The sequence below is a fragment of the Melozone crissalis genome, unplaced genomic scaffold (assembly GCF_028551555.1).
Source record: "Melozone crissalis strain CALT ecotype California unplaced genomic scaffold, PUWL_Pcris_2 ptg000023l_1, whole genome shotgun sequence".
NCBI classification, from domain to species: Eukaryota; Metazoa; Chordata; class Aves; order Passeriformes; family Passerellidae; genus Melozone; species Melozone crissalis.
In genome coordinates, this window is record NW_026535801.1 from 11,008,701 (window position 1) to 11,028,231 (window position 19,531).

Below are 19,531 nucleotides of genomic sequence, written 5' to 3' on the forward strand. Positions count from 1 at the left end.
GAAAGTGTTTGTAAGGAGCTGCCCGGGGAGGTGGCAGCTCCTGGAGGTGTTTAGGGAGAGCCTGGATGCTGGGTGCCACGCTCCGGGTGATGGATGAGGCGGTTTTGGGGCCGTTCTCCTCCTGCGCCGCCCCGGAGTCTCCGTGAGGGGGCGCGCGTGCAGCCCGCCCGCAGCACGCGGCGGCGGCGGGGCCAATGAGCGCGGGGCGGGGCGGGGCCGGCGCGCGGGTGGCGGCGGGACAAGATGGTGTCGCCGGGCGCGCTCCGCGTGGTTCGCTGCGGCGGCGGCGGCCAGCGCGGCGCCAGGGCCGTGTTCTCCGCCGACTCCAAGCAAGTGCCACGGGGGCCGGGGCTGCCGCGATCGGGGGGGCCTCCTGAGCTCCGGGCCGGGCTCTGCCCGCCGGTGTCCCCGCGGCCTGCGGCTGCTCGGGGTACCCGGGCCCCTCGGGCCGGGGTAACGGCGTTTCCCCCCGCAGGTACCTGCTGTACGCCTCGGGGGACTTCGTGAAGGTGCACAGCGTGAACACCGAGGAGACCCTGCGGCTCCTGTGCGGCCATGCCGACCTGGTGACCGGCATCCAGCTCAACCCACACAACCACATGCAGGTTTGCGGGGGGAGGTCCGGCTGGGGGTGGCCGGGCTGCCCCTGACCCTTGTGTGCCACCGCCGGGGCTGCCTGGGGTTCGGGAGGGGCTGGGAGTGGTTAGGGTGTCGTGGAGCTGATGTTTCGCTGAAATCTGACAAGAAGGGTAGAGCTATGTCAGTTTCCTACAAACGCAAACGTGAAACGGCATGTGGATTGCGCTCCTTGAATGGAATGACAACAAAACGGAAATACAGCAAAGTTTCCGGTTGAAATGGATTGAAAGAGTAAAAGAACCGTGTGAGAAGATCAGAAATACTGTGGTTGGTGTTCACCCTTCTGTATCTGCTGGTAGTGATGCAGATGTGACTAAATCCCTTTAATTTGCCCAGTGGCTCCCTCTGCCCCCAGCCTGCCTTCCCTGCTCCTAGTTTGCCTGGGCTTTTTTGGTGTCTGGATATAAACCAGACTTATTTACCAAGAGGGACTGACCTACATATTAGCTTTGTAAAATTAGATGTTCACATGGTGGGTATCTGTGCATTCACTCTTTGTGACAATGTACATTTTGAGCTAGAGTAATGATGTTGTGTTTGCACTTCATTTGACGTCAGCACAGGGCTGGTCTGTGTCATGTACTTTTTATTATTCAGTTACTTGGTTGTGATCTTAAGTAGAATCTGGCTTTGATATATTGCTATTACTTATATAGTTGGTTTGGTTTTTTTTCCTTCAGCTCTATTCTTCCTCTCTCGATGGCACCATTAAGCTGTGGGACTTCATGGATGGCATTCCCATTAAAGTATGTTGAGTTATTCCTGTTAAGAGCATTTAAAAAATGGGCACAAATCAGTCTGAGATGGGTTGTTCTACTATGAACACAACCTGAAACCCATCTAATTATGGCAGTAAAAGGATGTGTGATGATGATAATGATGCAGATCCTTTTGAGGGAGAACGTGGGAGATGTACTGACATACTGACCTTGCTACCTGCTGCAGTTTCAAGTCCAGGGTAGCTCTGGGAAGTGTGCTGCAGTTTGGGATACACCCATAGGAATTGGTCCAATGGCTTGAAAATGTGGGCTGCTTACTCTTGCTCATATTTTCTGCTAAATACCCACTTCTGGGTATGCCTTCTGCTTTGGGTTAGGGATAAGTTGTCCTGAGGCTTTTCAGTAAATCTGATGTCTCGTATTTCATTGGTTGTGTTTTAACATTTGTATCAGTCCTTGATAGAATAAAGATGTATTTGTCCTAGAATTGAGAATTTTAATTAGTATGTGAACCTTTCTGTAAGACATGATTTCCTTATTTTAAAGACATGTACACAAATGTAGTAATTGTTGACTTCTCTTTTTTTTTTTCCTTCAGACTTTCACTGTAGGATCCAAACTTCTGGCACTGTACGCGCTTGCCAGCGCTGAGGACTCGGTGTTTGTTGTCATTCCAAAGAAGGGTGAACGAGGTACAGTACAGGGAGCATCATCCTGTATGTCATCTCAGTCATTCTGTGTCTGTGCTGTTGTCCCAGCAGTGAGCAGTGTGCTTCAAGAATGGGCTTTAATTAATTGTGAAATATTTTTTAAATCCTGTGGCAGATGTCTAGTACTGCAGTTTGTACCTCTTTCATTCTCATTCTGTGACATCTGTCATTCCAATATTTGTCTAGAAGAGTGCTTGTCTTTGCTTTTGAAGCATGTACTGCATGGTTGTGGTCTCACAGATGCAGTTCATCTTGGAGCAGTGCTCACCAAGGTTCAGGTTATATTACTGAAGTTGGGTAGGAGTGCTGGGGATTATTCTCCCACCTTAGGCAGTATCACCATAAACAGACTTGTCCTATCCACAGCATGTCTAGTATTTCTTATGGGATTTTGTCTTCAATAAATACAGCTTGGCCTCACTGTGTACTATAATATATTGCTACTTCAGAGCAAGAGCAACTACTGTGCAGCTTCCCTTGGATTCTCCTGCTTACACTTGCACTGACACCCACTGCCTGGTCCTCGTTCTTCAGTACTACTGTTGGTTTCAGGCAGATTTTTTTCTTTGGTCAGATACATTCCAGCTGGTCTCAGTTAAGCTGACAAAAGGAGCAGGCCAGGATCTGGAAGGCAAGGAGCTCTCAGTGGTTCTGGATGGTGTGGGTGCATCATCAAAGCAAATTGCATTTGGAAGAGAAGTATGTTCACCTCTGGGTTTTTTTCTTTTCTGGGTGTTGGTTGGTTGGGTTTTTTTTCCTCTCAAATGAATTCTATACTGTTTATGCCTTTATACAAAGTACAGCAGTACTGAAACAAAATTGGAAGTAAATGAATCAATGTAAGAACTATTCTTTTTTTAATATTACAAAAACAAAAAAGAAACTTTGACACTTAAAATGGGAAAGTATTTACTCAACGTCAGCTTATATGTTGTCTCCAGAGTAAACTATTTTGTAGTGAAATGTATTTTATTTTTTTCTATGTGAAAACCTAATCTGTGTGTCCTAAATGGCTTTACTTTAACAGGATTCATATGTAGTGTCAGTGAAGGATGTGAATCTCCAAGTTTATTTTTTTAAACGGAAATTGTTGAACAGGTAAGAATAAGAATGAAAATATCAGGTATTGATTCAGTCTGATATATCCTAAATGGTTTTTAACTCATGATGTGTGCACACATGGTCTCATATTTGGTTTTCTGCTGGGGGATATGTAGTCATTATATGAGAGGAAAATAAATCTGTCGCTATTTTTTGAGAGTGCATGTAACCATAACAACTTGAAAATGTTTAATTTTTCTAATCAGAATTATTTTTTATGTGCACTAGCTGATCCTTTTGAAGATTTGTTTCAGAAAAGCCAACCTAACTCTTAAAGTTCTTTTTTTAACTTTTGAAGGTTTTCTTTAAGTACAGCAAAGACAAAAGGAGGAGACAATCGCTTCAGTTGTGTCGTGTGCCATCCTACAGAGGATTGCATTGCAACTGGCCATGCTGATGGAAAGATTCGCCTCTGGTACGTGGAGCTTGGTTAACTGTGCATTCCATGAGCTCCTCTGACTGTAGGAATTAAGTCAAACCTTAGCAAAGCAGTCTGATTTATCCTTAGCATTGCCATTTTCAGAAGTCAGAATGAGCAATGAACCTGCAGTGCTGACAGTCTATATGTCAAGTGGAAAAAATGCCTATGTTAAGTTATGCTCTGTTAAATCTAAACTTAGGTGTAAAAGGTAATGTGAGAACAGCTGAAATAACTCTTTATGGGCACATCTAAGGAGAGCACATCAGTGGAATACATGATTAGAAACACTACATGGTTAAGTTGCTTTCAGGGCTCAGTTGCTCAGTATATCTAAGATATGAGGTGTGCACCAGGAAGTTTCTGAAAACGTGTAGTGTGGTTCCTTCCCTCCTTCTGCATCACTTGAGGATAAACCAGTCTAGAAGTTAGAGGACAGGATGATATAATTGATTCAGTTCAATATTTCCTTTGGTTTACTCTGTTGTTGATGTTGTGAGTAAACAATTGTTTTGTTCCTCTCCACATAGGAGAAATTTCCACCACAAGAAAGGATACACATATTCAGCACTGCACTGGCATCATGATACTGTCATGGATCTGGCTTATTCTTTGGAGGGTGAGTAAAAGAAAAATAAAAACCAAAACAAAGCAATGAGAGAAACCCTACCCAAAAATCTCCATCAAACAAACAAAACCTCAGATTTGAAGTGTTGCAGCAGACAAGGAAGAATCTGTAGAAGCTCCAAGTTTGTACACGTACTAACAAGTTAATTTCTAGAATTTTAAGTGTATCCAGGAAGGATCTGAAATAAAAACTAAAGGAGTTATTTTTTATATGCATTTTGATTGGCATTTATAATGTCAAATACCTTTCTCTTGTTGTAGAAGGAAAAATCTACCCTTATCTCACTTCTTCTCCCTCACCTCCACTCTTCCTCCCCTTCTGTTTTATTAATAGTAGTAGTGATGAGTTCTTGCATCCAAATAAAACAAGTCAGTCTTGTCTGAGCTCAAACCTGTCAGAAATAGTACACTTCTGTTTGAATTGTGTGATCTGAACTATTCTTCTTAAAGTATTTCTTACTGCAGAGTGCTTTTCACAGGAGAACAATTTAGCCGTATCCTAACACAAATATCCAGCTGATTCAGAAAGTGATGGGATCTACTACTCCCAAAGCATTGCTGAAATTTCACTGTAGACACAAGTTCCTGTTAGTTAATCCAAGTTTCTCTAGCAATTTAACAGGAGATAATGAAAAACATGTCTTCTCATTCTCAGTTTAAAAAATTTTGAGAAACTCATGTGTCTGTCTGTCATTGTAAAGACACAGGCTGCTGATTTCATTTCTTTTTAAGCAAAACCTTTTAACTGTATTTTGTTGCTGGAAAAGGAACCAGGTTGCTGAGTGGTGGAGTTGAATCTGTTCTAGTCCAGTGGCACAATGAATCTTCATGCCAGAAGGATTTCCTGCCTCGTTTGGGGTCTCCCATCGAGTGCATCTCCATGTCCTCTGACGGCGTTCTCTGCTGCACCCTGCACACAGACAACAGTAAGCCAAAACACATCCTAGCATCACTTCAGTGGAAATGCAAATCTGTGTGAGCTTTATTTTGTTGATTTTGGATGAATTAACTAAGAACTGCATAAAATTTCATTAATGATCTGAAAAAACAGATTCTTTTGCTCTTTGATCAGTTCTGTGAATTTGCTTGGTGGCTGCTGTAACTTGGCTTTCCATTTTGGTGTCATAAACTGGGAAAAGATACATTTGCAGTACAGAAGGTTACAGTTCTTTCCCACCATGAAATGTGTGCCTTGCTTTCTCTTTCAGGAATTTCAATAATCAACAGCAACCTAAGGTTTTCCAGAAGTATTCAAGGGCTAATCAAAAGTAAGTGCAGTAAAATTTATCTTCCACTTAGAGGGTGGAATGTGTCACTTGACAGCTTTGGTCATTTGTCACCTGAATTTTGTTTCCAGGTAGGGATGTCAAGACTGGCCTAGTAGTTGATCCTAGAACCAAAGCTTTGGTCCTGAATGGAGAGCCAGGCCACTTGCAGTTCTATTCCCTCCAGAGTGACCAACAGTTGTTCAGTGTAAGTTGGATGGGCTTGTACCAAAACTTTAACTTACTCAGTCAAGTAGCTTGTGCATCAGGATTTATTTGAAGGCTTAATATGGCAAATGGGGAAAAAAATCTTGCAGCTATCCCACAAGGCTGGATTCCAAGCTGACATGTTCTTGGCTTTATATGCGACTTCACATGATGAGCAAATCTAAATATTGATGCTGAAAAAAGTACTTTAAAACAGTGTGCTATCCTGTTAAATGTCAAAAATTTGTAGGTAAAACACCTTCAAATTATTTTTCATTCTTTCCTACACTTTGCATCACTGTGGAATGCACACGCTCTAATTCTGCTTTCCCCACACATTGGCATACTTCTTCATGCCACAGCCCAGTCAGGTCTAACAGGAGCCCTCAGAACATCCTTCCTCTGTGGTTTCATGAGTGGTATCTCTTCCAGCTGCACCTGCATTTGACTCCCCTGTGGGCTTGCTTTGCAGCTGGACATCGTGCAGCGGCAGTACATCCACCAGGCGGGCCTGAAGCAGTCGGACCTGGTGAAGGTGGCGTTCAGCGCTCGCGGCACCTGGCTGGCCACGGTGGAGGAGAGTGAGGAAGTGGCTGACCCCGAGCTGCAGCTGAAGCTGTGGTTCTACAGTGAAGAAACACAGAGGTAATGGTAACAGCTGGCCTTCCTGCTGTCAGTCACACAAATCCCTGCACACAGATTGCCTTGCAAAGGCAGAGTTTTCCCAGATCTGGGAAGTTACCGCGCACACTACAGCAACTGCAGCAGAGCACAGAGTTGCACTGAATACACACACGAAATAATTGCTCTGGATTTATTTTAGTTACAGTAATTAGAGACTATTGTAACCATGGGACTTCAATTCACATAATTTCTTGGTATTCAAAATCATGGACCTGACAGAATGATTCTGTAGCTCATATAGTTTTCCCACCTCTGTGTAATCCATCATTAGTTGATTAGTCCTTCTCCGGAAGATTCAGAAGATGATAACTTTATTGTTGGTTTTTGTCTTTAGCTAACATATGCATTAATAGCCTTTCCTTAATTTTCCTTTCCTGGTTAATAGCCTTTCCTTAATTTTCTTATTTAAAAAATTGCATTTTGACTACAAATTATTTTCTTAAAGAAACAAGGCAAAAGAAAGCTACTTCACAGGTAAACCATGTGACTGATTTTCTAAGTACTGGAAAGACTGCCCAGGGTTCAGGCTGAGTATCTGAGAGATGCTTGCCTAGTGATAATTTTTGATGCTGGGCTACTGTATGGAAGCCATTAGAGAAACCTGATCTTTAATGCAATAGCATTTATCTGTCTTAATTACAAATTCCTTTGATTGCTCTTCTCCCTGCCCATTCCAGAATCAGCTTGAACTGAATTCTTCCCCAGGTTCCAAATGAAATAGAATGGCAAGGTTTTGCTTTCTTTTCCTATAGCTTTGCACTGAACACCAGAATAAACACACCCCATGACAACCACATCACAGACATGTGCTTTCGTGACATGGATGAACTGGGAGATGACTCTCTCATCCTGGTAACAACTGGCAGAGACTGTGTGTTTAAAGTCTGGGTGATGGTAGAAGACTCTGATCCAGAAGGTAAGTGTGGCCAAAAAATAACTTATTTCATCTTGTAACAAAGAACTGTAAGAATAACCTGAGCTGAAAATTACCTATGTTGCCATTTGAAGTCATGCTGTAGAAATTAAGACCCTACTTTTATTTGCTTAGTCCCCTGCATTGATCTGCTTCTGCTGCTGCATGAAGTATTGTGTTCTCCTGAGCATCCTGTGAAGGACTTCTGCCATAGTTCCATAGTATTAGTTTGGTCTGGAGGTTCCTGATATAACCAAAGACCTTGGCAAGCTGCTGCAGAAGGGAGTGGCAGCCTGTTCATTGGTTAAAGAACTATTTGTGGTAGTGATTTTTCCATGCTGAGAAAATGGATTTTTGTCAGTCCTCTGGGTTGGCTTTTAATTTGAGACTCCTGATCAAAGGAGCAGGGTACAGAAATGTGTTACTGTGTTTGAGCTGAGTAAGTGTAAAATAATAGCACTTCTGCAATTTGACATATCCACCACTTCAGAGTTCATTTTTTGAACATCCTTCATTTCCATTAGGTACTTGATTATCATAGAATGGGTATTTAGGTATTTCTGAGATATTTTTAATAACCAAACTTAACCTCTTGAAAGACATGCTGATGTTCACGTCTTTAAAACTCACCATCTGTGTATGTTTATTGATTGCTCTGTATGCCTTTGGACATGAAATACAAAAGATTTCCAACACATTAATGTCCTTTTCCTTCAATGTTTTTACAGTGTCAGGGACACTTCAGTGAGGTGGCACTTTCCTGCCACTTGGCTGTCTTGTTATTTCATGTTCCTAAGTAGCTGTGATAGTGGTGTTGCTGAACTGCTTGCAGTTTAGTAATCTATCTTTTCATGGGCAGCTGAGAACATGTTCAAAAGTACTTTAGAGCTGCTAGGATTTCCATTTGGCAGACTTTGCCAGACTTTCTCTTTCCAAGCTCTTTATCCCTCAGCTGTGGCTGAGGGATAAAGACAAAGGGATGAGAAGAAAGACAAAACTTGTGTAATTTACTGTATTAGTAGTAATCTCCCCAGTGGTATCTGAAAGAGTGTTTGGTTTTGCTTTTTTTCATAAAGTATTCTGAGACTAAATTATATCTTAACTTAATGAGCAGATACTTTGATCTTGAGTATAGTGTCAGTTGGGGATGAAAATATTTTTTTTCCTTCCACAAAATAGTTTTGTCTCTACTGACTGGCCTCATCAGGGTGTTTGTATTTGAGGTGACTGCGGGTTCTGTTTCTTGGCACATGTGAAAGTACCAATTAGTGGTGGCTGCTGTGGTGTATTTGCCCAGTGGGGCAGAGTAGGAATGCTCAGGTAGAAAACTTGACATGCTGCAGCTTTTCTGCAGCAAATACTAGTTTAGCAAAGAGCTCCTCAGTTGAGTTCACTCTGGTATGTGTTCATTGCAGCAGGTCTCTTGCTCGGCCCCTAGATGGTGCCATGCAGTTGGAAGTGATCAATCGTTTCTGGCTTTTATTTTTTTAACAGGCAGGTCTTTTAATCATCAACTTGTAGCCATTATATAAAGGGTAGCTTAGCATAGGTGATTTTCCGTTTTTTTTCGTCATCCTACTCAAATATTTGAAAAGCATGCTGTAGGAATTATTTTATACTGGGAAATGTATGTTAATTTGGTAAGTATACATCACTTTGCTCCAGTTTATTTTCTGGTAACTATCAACAGTGGGAAATGTGTCCAAACAGAATGCAGGTGAACCAACAAAAGGAAGCATGCTGGTGGGTCACTTAGTGATCCTCAAATCCTCTGTAAATGAACCATGAGCTTTGTTGGACTCAAATGCAAACTGTGTTCAGATTTTGAGCAATGCTCCTGTGTTCTTGCTAGAGTTATGACAGAACAATTTTTCCAGAAAAATAAGTGTTGAAACTACTTGGGTATCATTTTACCTAAGCTCTGCCTCTGTGAGAGCACAGTTAATGGAGTTGGCAAACTAAGCATGAATATTGTACCATGTCAGTCTCAAGGTTCTCTGTTCAAATGCAAAACTGAGGACAAATTAAAACCCTACCAGCTGTTTCTCATATTAGAACAGGGCAGACTCTCTCTACTCTTCAAAAATTGTGAAAGAAAACTGCCTTGCCTTGAGCCTGTTCTGCAGTAATAATTGACTTCTTCTTTCTTCATGTATGGACTTGAATTAACTGGCTTGTTCATTCAATGCAGCACACCAGAGTGTGAGCTGGAGCTGTGACTTTGTGGGCAGCTACCACAACTACCAAGCTACAAACTGCTGCTTCTCAGAAGATGGCTCTTTGCTGGCTGTTAGCTTTGAGGAAACTGTCACTGTATGGGATTCACTTACTTGGGATCTTAAGTGTACATTTTGCCATCCACCTGGAAATATAAGGTACATTTTTCATCTGCTCTTTTGTGTCTCATTTGAATTCTGAGAAAAGAAAGAATCAATTCATAGCAGTCCAAGACCTTGTATATGTTCATAAACATATACACATAAACATTGAATTTATCAGTCTTAAAATCATATATAGAAAATATTAAAATGGCTTTTAGGTGTTGGTTAAAAATAAGATTGAGCATTTCACTTCCTTCTTACTTGTTTATGTCTCTTGTACCTCTCATCCTTAAATCTGTATCATGGAGCACACAAGTAGTGTGTTGATAGCACTTCTCTTTTCCCCCATTAATCCAGGGGTGAATCAAAGTCCTGGAAAAATGTAAATGCAAACAGTTGGTTCATTATTTGTGTATGCGTGCATGCAAATGGAAATTAGTTCATCATGCCTTTATGGTTTATTGATATTGCCTGTACTATGAAATACATCTCTTCATCCTCTGTAACCTCTGTTGAAAAATCCATGTTTTCCTGGCAGACTATCCCAGCAATGCTCCATTGTATGCGGTCATGATAAAAGACATCAACATTGTATGGTCACAATGTTTTAAAGACTCTTGGCACAAAGAATCATGGCAGCATACAGAGGTTTCTCCCTTCCATGTGCTGTGTGTATATTTGTAAGCTTTTCTTTTGTGTGATGAAATCTGTTTTGTGTTGGTCCTTTAAGATTAGAAATTGAGAAATGTTATTCTGAAACTGCTGTGGAGGAAAGTTGTGGGAGTCATGTGAGCCACCAGCTTGGTGCAGTGGCAAGTTTTTCCCAGGCCAGCTGCCTCCTCTTATAACCTTTACTATTTGTTATATTAAAAGGAAATAAATTACTCTAGGAATGTAATGAATTGCTGTATTATTTGCATAATGTCAAAGGGCTATGCTTTAATATACAAATTCTGTCCCTTATTAGCTTTTTTTAAAATCCTTTATCATTACAAGTCCTAAGGCTGTTCTGTTATTCTCAAACAAGAAACTGAGAAATTAAATCACATGCTGTCTTCAACTGGAGTTCTAATAACCCTTTTTAAACTACTTCACTCATTCTAGTTCCTAAACAATAGTAGGGCTTCTTTAAATATGAAATGATTTTCCAATCCCAGTGTGAATAGTTAAAATTATGTATGGGTTTGTAATTTATTTTAGAGTTTTAAATCCCTCCTTTATATTGGAACGCTGTAGAAACATGTAATCCTTACATATTTATGTACACTTTAAATTATCAGATTTATCTGATAGTTGTGTGTGGAGTTTCATGCCACTTGAGGTGAATGCAAAAAGCAAACTTTGGATTTAGATACCAAAACTAAATCATAACTATATGGTTTTTGTGACTTGTGAGTAATTGCTACATAGAAAAACCAAGATGAACTCTGAAGGTGACTAATTTGTTTTGACTTTTTACTTCTGTAGGAACATCTGCTTTGGGAGACTAACATGTTCCAAGTACCTTATTGGTGCCACTGATTATGGCTTTCTGTGTTGCTGGAACCTGCTCACTTGTGCATGTAAGATCAGCTTGAACGTGTGCTAGAGTAATTTATTGCTTGAAATTACTGTGAAACCTTGAAATCATTCTAGTTCAGTGTGGAAATGAGATTATTTTCATACTTAGGAGAATATCCTGTCCATGTGCATGTGCTTTGTGTGTGCAGAAATAGATCTTGGGTTAGGTGAACGATAACCCAGTAATAGTAATTTCTTACACTTGTGTAGGAGTTGGTAGCATTTGTGTGTTTTTATTCACCAGGGAATGAGTGGAGCTGCCTCTTCCAGCAGCTAAGGCCCTGTGTGGTGTTTGTTTGACCTTTTGTTTGGCTCCTTTTCACCTCTGCCTCTTGCTGTGCTTGCTTTTCAGTGGAGTGGAGTGCCCACCTCAACGTCGTGGTTCTGCAACCTGATCCTCTTTCTGAACACATTGCTGCAGTCTCATGGCTCTCCAAAGAGTCCAGCTGTAAGTACAAAGCCTTCTTTCACTAGTCATGATCAGCAGAATTTAAAACTGGGGAAGCACAATTCCTAGAAAAGGTTTTCTTAGAACTCAGACCATGAGAGCTGGAGAGGGACTTCAGTGGGTGCTTGCACCTGTGGGAACTGAGCCATATCTGGCAGCAGCATTCAGATAAAGTGTGTTACCTTTTCTTCCAGCTGGTACTTTCAGGTACAGGATATATCTCAGGATTAACCACACTTTCTGGGTGAGGGTCTCAAATGTTCTTGACCCTCTCTTGTAAATGCAGAACTATGCAGCTACATTTTAGAGCTCTGACAATAAATTAAGATAACTCTTCCTACAGAAATGTTAATTTCCAAGTGTGTTCTATGGACTGGAGTATTGTGAAAGGTCCCTTCTATTATTGACTAAAGTTAGCCAGTTATATTCCTGTCAAGTGGTGCTTGGTGGCAATCCTGTCCAGCTTTCCTGGCTGTGATATGCAGGGCTTTGACAGCTAGCCAGGAGCATAAGAATTTCCTGATTTAAAAAGAAGATATTTTTGGTTTTGCAGTGTTTGTGTTTAAACCAAGTGAGCCATGGCCAGTCTACATCCAGAGAAATCTTTGTAAAGAAAAGATCCTGCTTGCTGCCTTCATTCCAAGAGATGAACCTGAAATCATTAGCTCAGAAAAATACCTTTGGCTAAGAAAATCCCAGCTGTTTTTTCTTACAGATACACAAGTAAGGAATAGCAATTGGTAGGTGGTTCCTGGGGAAAAACTGTTTTCTTTACAATGGATTGATGGGAATTCAGAGTTCTGCTTATGAGCATAGAAGTTCCTTTTTTGATTTCATGTCATTGTAAGCTGTGCTTTGTTGAAAGCTTTTAACTGCCAAAACAGCCTAAGATCAAAATTATTTATTGGTTTTCTACTATTCCTGTAAATAGTTTTATGCTGCTTCATTGATACAAGAGACTAGATAACATGGGAACATTGCCTATGCTGTTTAACTTAAACAATCACCTAGAAGCTGTATGGATTATTGCTGATTATTCACATGTTCCATGTGATATTCAGTTTCCCTGTAATTTGTGGATGGGGGTGTGGGGTTTTTGTTTTCCCAAAAAGCCCATAGAACCTTTAGGTCCATTCTTGCTTCTCTTCAGTTTCTTTACAAAATAAAGATGAAGAGATGGTTTTCCTCTTCCACTTGACTGATAAAACTTTTGGGCCTGTTGGAAACTTCTGTAGGCAAGCTATGTAAATATAGAAAGCAGTTTCACATATGATAACTCTGCTACATCCTTCTGTATTTTAGGAGCTGATGACACTTAGCACAAAGTCTCTGGAAGAAAGGCTCACACCATCAAGCAAACAGGTACCTCTCATAGAACTTCTGACTGAGATGGGCAGGGCAGGTCAAAATTCTGATGGTGGTTATTTTGTCATGTTGAAATTCCCTTTTGTCATGAAAATGCACACCAGATCCTTACCTGGAGTCACAGGCACTTAGCTGAAGGGGCAGTAATCTGGATTTGCTTATTTTATGACAAGAAGCGCTATTTGCAAAATTTTTTTTTAAGTATCAGTGAGCTACTCCATTTCCCCTGGGGGGAAAAAATAATAATTTTCTAAAAGATTCAGGTTACACAAATGAAGCAAAATGTTTGAGTAAGCTCTTTCCTTACCTTGGTTTCTGTAACACTTGGAACCTTGAGTGTGGTCTGAACTGTGAGGATGAACAGCTGTTCAGTCAATTGTGATTTATCAGTGAGAAGGAGTTCCAGAATTGCATTCCAGTATGTATTTCTGTGGAGAAGTAGTCTGGGAAATTGGATTTTTTTTTTTTAATTCATTTTGAAGAAGTTAAAACTGTAACAGCAGCATTTGATTGATTTGGTTGGTCAGATAAACTAGATCAAAGTAGAAGTTAGTGTCTTTCTAATACAAAATGCTGTGGGACTGTGGGCATAAGCAATCAGTTTCTTTGGAGGGTGGGGAAAATAATTTGGTGTTCAGATAAATGTATATTGATGCAGGAAAATGCCAGAAGTCAAGGTGCCATGTTTTGCTTCCCATTGTATAATTCTATCTCTCTGCACATGATGCTGGAGTATAAATGATCTTTTGGTTCTGTGAAATCAGAAAACCCATCCTTTGGTTTTCTGGCACATGCACCACCTTCCATACAGCAAACTAAAATCCAGTGTTCTTGGGGCCAGATTCTGGAGAGTTTTGTAACCCTCTGTGCAGGATTCTCTCCAGACACCTGACAGAGAATGAGTACAAAGAACCACATAGCTCAGTTGAGTTAAATTTGAGTGTAGGCTTTTTCCACTTGGGTTTATTCTGAATTTTGGTAACTTAAAAGGAGATAGAACTTAGAATTGTGACACTAAAATTCTACTTACATTTTTTCAAGCTGGCAGTAGAAGAAAGTCTTCCTGTGACACCATTTAGTGTGCTGCTGGGAAAGCACAGACGTCAGCAAGCACAGGAGGATACAGACCTTGGAAAACCAGTTGTTCATAATAAGCAGGAGCAAGCTTCACCTGCTGTCAAAGAGGTAGGAGTAATTACAATAAAAGTAATTACAAGCAAAATCATGACAAACAGAGTCTTTCATAAAGCTTTTGTTTTATCTTTGCAGCTTTTGCACACTCCAGCACACGTTTTGCCATCTGCTTCCTTCCTCTGCACTATATTTATTAACTCATTGCTCATCTCCAAAGAGAACAAAAGGTAAGAAAAGTTCAAGATTTCTCCTTAGTTATCAAAGTTACTTTAAATTATGTCAATCTTTGTTTGAAGTGTAAAAGCAGTTTTCCAGCACTTTATCTATTCAGTAATTTAGTAGAATACTTCAGTGTGGTAATGGTCTGGCTGTTTAGTGTATTGGCTCTTTTGTTGCTGTTACTTTTGCTGGGTTTTGCCTAATGTGCTTATATGCAAAATACTGCCTTTTACACTCAAATTTTCTCCATGAATTTAACTTTATTCCAGGGATTTAATGGCTTTTTAGTGCTATTTTTGGTTCAATATTAGATTCTCAACTTTATTTGAAATTCCTATGACTTACTGCATAATTCTTGGTTTCAGTTTCTAGCTACACCAGTAAGTTAGAAGCTTGATTTTAAGAATTGGTTTAGAACTCAGATGTCATTTCTAATTAAGCTACAGAATAAAAGGTTATACGGTAAGCACATCTAAGTTTGGCTTACAGTGCATTAATGCCAGTCTAATAGAGTAGTTAGATAGGTACTTAAAATTGTAGCTTTCTCCTTTGGGATCAAAGGAGTGCAGGCACAGGGATTATGACAGTGCCCTTGTATTAGGATTAATATCTTGTCACTTACACTGAAGCCAGTTCAGTGATTGCATTTTTGTGCCATGTGTTCTTTAAAATGCTTCATTAGACTCTGCCAGGCTGGAGATGAAAGCCTGTCCTTGCAGTCAGGTGTTGGTGTGGATTTGCCAGATGGGTGAGTGGGTGGTTCACAGGGCCAGGGCTCACCCAGGAACAATCACAGCCCCTGAGTGTGCCCTGACTTCTGCCCTGCAGCCTGTTCTGTGTCCTGGTTTCTGCCACCTTGTGCTGCCACTGCTGCAAGATCTCTGACTGCACGGCACAACAAAACAGCCACAGAACAGTGGCAGAAATCTAATACATGGCAACTTGCATCTAGTTTCAGTCCTGAAGAATGTGAGAGTTCAGTGACGTGTGTAAATATTTGCACTTGCAGAGCTTGTACTTTGACAGCAGTGACTGCTGTGGCTGTGCATTTAAAGATACATGAAATTGTAAGCACTGGGCCCTTGAAGATTGATCACAATTTATCAGTGTATATATTATACAGTTGGATATATTATTAGCATTAAATGCTTCTCTTTTCCTTGGCAATATGATATTACTGTGTGCTTCTCCATTTACATTTTGTGAGTGATGGATAGTTTGTTAGAATAGACGGTTTTTAGAAGACCAGTACTGTTTGTTTTGCCATGCAGTTCACTCTTAATAGATCTGGACTATTTATACAACAGACACTTGAATTAATACTATTAATTAATGCTTTTTAAATTTTAACAGTTCCATATAATTTGTTGGAATTGTGCTTTCTACTTCAGCACAGGCTTAAAACTCTTGAACTCAGAAGGGAACGGCCACTTTAAACATCTCTCTACGTTTAGAGAACAAAAAAACAAGCAACCAAAGAATTTTTTTCTTTCCTAATAACACTCTAGGTATTTTTAAGACCAAGTGACCCTTTTCAGATTTGAAAGAGAAGAATGACCTTCTTGAATACTGTCTCATCTACCAGTATATCCAACATTTCTGATCCCGTAGGACTGCAATGTTGTAACATTTGTCATAATGCTGACCTGCCTGCTCTGCAGTTACCTATTATATTTCAAGAAAAAAAACTATCTTAAGTTTACTTAGAGGAGAGCTATTTGAAAAATGGCTTGAAATTGAGATTGCAAGACAAGTATAGTAGGTAGACTGAAAGGGAAAAGGTAGAGTGAAATGAAAAAAAAAAAAATCTTGTTTACTTCTCCTCTATAGTACTGTAGTATGTGAGAGTACCTATTAATTGGGTTGTTTCCAACCATCTTCCAGTGTTGAAGAAGTTGCTGATGAAGTAGAAATGGAAAGTGAAAAAGCAGAGGATGATTCAGATGAGGAAGATGTCACAGCAATGGAACAAGAGGATACAAGCCATATGGAATCATTAGGAGAGATGACATGTAAACTGTCTAAATCCCAGGAAAAGGAGCTACGAAAAATAAGAAAAATGGACTACAGCTGGATATCAGCCTTCTAAACAGACATCTTACTTTTTTTATACTGCAAGTTGAAGCTTTGTGGATTAAATATTCTTTTAAATTTTTTTCACTTCCTCTGGCCAAAAATTTTATCAGCTTCTCTTTCCAAAGGAATGCAGAACAAGGGGGAGTGATTAAAGTTTTGAAAAGCTGATTCTGCTCTTAGTTTATTACTGATTCTCTGTGACCTTAGAAAATGCTTAACCTGGTTTGAGGGCTCCCCACCCCCTTGCAAGTGTATTTAAAAGGCTAAGAGCAAAACTGAGTTCATTATCTGGCTTGTGATCAGTTAGCAAAGTGACAGCTCAGCTGCTGAAAATCTTCCCCACTGGGGCTGAGTTACTGCTGCCAAAGCAGCAGCAGCAAATGCCTTCAGTTGGTGACAGAGCTTAGCTCAAGGTGTGGCAGGGGAGGTCAGGCTGGTTCTTGGTGCTGTATGCAGGTAAGTAACAAGTCTCTTCCCCAGAAGTTCCTCTCCAGCTGTTGAGACAGATGAGAGGTGGTTTAACATGCGTGGTTAGAGAATAGGGATATTAATCTTTTGTGGAGTTCATAGAGTATGGAGATTCTCAGGTGGAGGGTGCACAATGTATGAGCACTAAGAAACCTTTCCAGATACCAAGACAGCTGCATCATGTAGGAGATGCATCAGTTTATGCAACAGCCAGTTTAACAGGCCTTTAATGCAACAGCTGCAATTCCAATATATCACTTAACATAGCAGAGTGTAGAATTGGTTTGAAGTGAATTTGAGGGCCTAAGAGTGAATACAGTCTCCATGGTGCTGCAGTATGAAGGCAAGCAGATGCAAATGGTACAGGTCACTAAAAGCCCTGAAGAAACAATATTTTGCTAAAACTATTCAGATTAAAAATGCTGGAGCAAGAACAATCCAACATTCAGTGAAAGCTGAGTTCTCCCTACTCTGCCTTTCAAACAAAGTGGAGGACCCTTTGCTTCCTCTCCTGTGTTAACATGATATAGTGGGAGGCAGTTAGTGGCAACACTTTTAACTTTTTGGGGGGAAATGATCCTACAACAGACAAAATCTGTCACTTGCACCCATGCATAGAAATACTGAAATTCATCCTTAGGCGTCAAGGAAAGCAGCTCAGAATCATTTTCCTAGCAGGTTTACCTCTCCCATTTTAACACCAAGGCAGTGCTTGCTCCCTTGCTGTGCTGGCAGGTCCATCAGCGGCTGCCACGTGGTTAAACAGGCCCAGGCTGCAGCCAGGGAAGAATGGATGTTGGGGCAGCACCCAGGATGTGGCACAACAGTGACCTGTACATTTAGGAGTGAGGTACTTGGGATATTGGACCTGCCATGCTGAGGCTGTGGGGGGGAGTCTTAAACCCTGGGAGATGGAAACACTGCCATAGAGACAGAGGCACTGAAAAGAGCTGTTAAAAACAATTCCACCAATAGGTCTGAATGCTGGCTCCAGGAAAAATAAGCCAAAAACTAGTTTAAAAGTTGTTATAGAAAATTACCTTTTAATTCTATAAATTCACTATCACAGATGTCAAAACACGAATGTGAGGATATGAAGATATTTTAGAAGAAAACATTAGTTTCTGTAAAGGGCTTTGGAATGTCTGCCATGCAACTTGAGTGATGACAGTCCCTTGCACAATCTATATTTCCTTCTAATCAGACATTAATGTGAAAAATAGTTAATTGATCCAGTTTCAGACTAAACCAGCCCGGGTTAACATAGTCCCATGGCAGCAAGGGGCTCCTGCATCTTCTCATACAATAAACTCAGGTACCACAGCTCTTCAGACTACCACTACTTATGACTGTGACATTTTCTTCTATCATAGATTATTTACTAGGACTAGCATTACTGGGATTTTAAAGGAAAGTTTTTCATAATTAGGCATTTTCCTGTTTAGGCCTTGGTATGCAGAAAAATAACATTTTAAGACCTGTAAAGGTTTTTCAAAGTTAGTTTGCCTGTAAGTTCATGTTTTATTTCTATCACACAGGCAGAGAAGGAAAACACACCCTACCACAACTCGGCCAATTTTCTGGTTTTGCATTTTTCTCCCTTTGTTTAACAGCTTTTTAGATAACCTCGTATGTACCTGAAGCAAAAAAAACCACAGCTCCCCAAATGTTAGCAATTTTTATTTCCATCCCTCTTACCTGCAGAGCTGAAACTGATACAACCTTTTCATAACCTTGGACCCAGTGGATTTTTCCCTGAAAGTTTCAACAGAACAAATAGGGAAAATTATTTAAGACACTAACTGACAAATGATAGGTTTTGAAAACTCAGAAACATTAAGAAAGTACAGGAAAATAAAGAGTAAAAAGATTCCTCCCTCCAAAATATGCACCATACTAGGAAAGACACGCTGAAAGGTTTTGGGATTTTTTCTTAAATACCATCAGACTTAAGCTCTGAAAAACAAGTGCGAGTTGAGCAGAGATGTGTACACATGTTATTGCAAAAGTGCTGCTTCAAAGCCTGCTGTTGTGTTACTGTGTCAGCAACATTTAAGGGTGGCTTTAAAGGAGGAAACCTTAATATCTGTTCATGTGGGAGTTTTTTAAATTCACATGAAAGTCAAGTGCTTTCCTGGAAGCCAGGCTGGCATGAGCAAGAGACAATTCACGTGCAAGTCAGCATCTGAAGGTGCAGTTTTGTGTTCAGGCAGTAAGGCATTGTGTTAGAAATCTTTATCAAGATGCAGCTTTTAGACTTAAATATTTTGTCATTATTGACTTGGTTTTGCTTTCCCAGCAGCCTGAACATAGTGGGATAACAGAGGGTCCTCACTTTGTAGTTCTCTCCATGTATTTTTTGCTCAAGAAGGAAATACATTTCTGGTTACAGTTTTACTACAGTTAATAGGCACATTCTTGACCAACCTTTTAGAAAATGTTTTCTGACTGATACTGCAATTACAACAATGAAGAATACAGAGGGAGGGCTGCTACTGATTTGTCTGTGGCTGCTTTGGAATGCTTTAGTTTTAAAATAGTTTTCTGCTGTTCCTTCATTTTTTTCCCTTTTTTTTTAAATTTCAATCTTGTGTATCTCAGTAGCTATAATCGGTCTCTGTATTTACTGTGATGCCCTAAGTCAAATCTTAATTTGA

The 19,531-nt window shown here is 40.3% G+C and overlaps 1 protein-coding gene across 1 annotated transcript; it reads left to right on the forward strand.

Moving 5' to 3' along the window:
• Nucleotides 1–243: 243 nt before the first annotated feature.
• WDR75 (WD repeat domain 75) lies at nt 244–16,574 on the forward strand. Its single transcript, XM_054277909.1, has 21 exons — nt 244–329; nt 476–605; nt 1,320–1,385; nt 1,957–2,050; nt 2,643–2,767; nt 3,096–3,166; nt 3,468–3,584; nt 4,118–4,206; nt 4,982–5,140; nt 5,423–5,482; nt 5,572–5,687; nt 6,159–6,331; nt 7,123–7,286; nt 9,475–9,658; nt 11,072–11,166; nt 11,517–11,612; nt 12,166–12,335; nt 12,915–12,974; nt 14,019–14,162; nt 14,247–14,338; nt 16,215–16,574. Exons 1-21 carry the CDS (start codon nt 244–246, stop codon nt 16,417–16,419), a joined length of 2,496 nt encoding a protein of 831 aa, XP_054133884.1. The 3' UTR covers nt 16,420–16,574.
• The last annotated feature ends 2,957 nt before the right edge of the window (nt 16,575–19,531 follow it).

Excerpts from the sequence above, each read along its gene's own strand:
- WDR75 (XM_054277909.1), top strand. The coding sequence starts at position 244 with ATGGTGTCGCCGGGCGCGCTCCGCGTGGTTCGCTGCGGCGGCGGCGGC. Across the intron at positions 2,768-3,095 it reads AAATTGCATTTGGAAGAGAA|GATTCATATGTAGTGTCAGT; the intron begins GTATGTTCACCT and ends TTACTTTAACAG. Across the intron at positions 14,339-16,214 it reads ATCTCCAAAGAGAACAAAAG|TGTTGAAGAAGTTGCTGATG; the intron begins GTAAGAAAAGTT and ends ACCATCTTCCAG.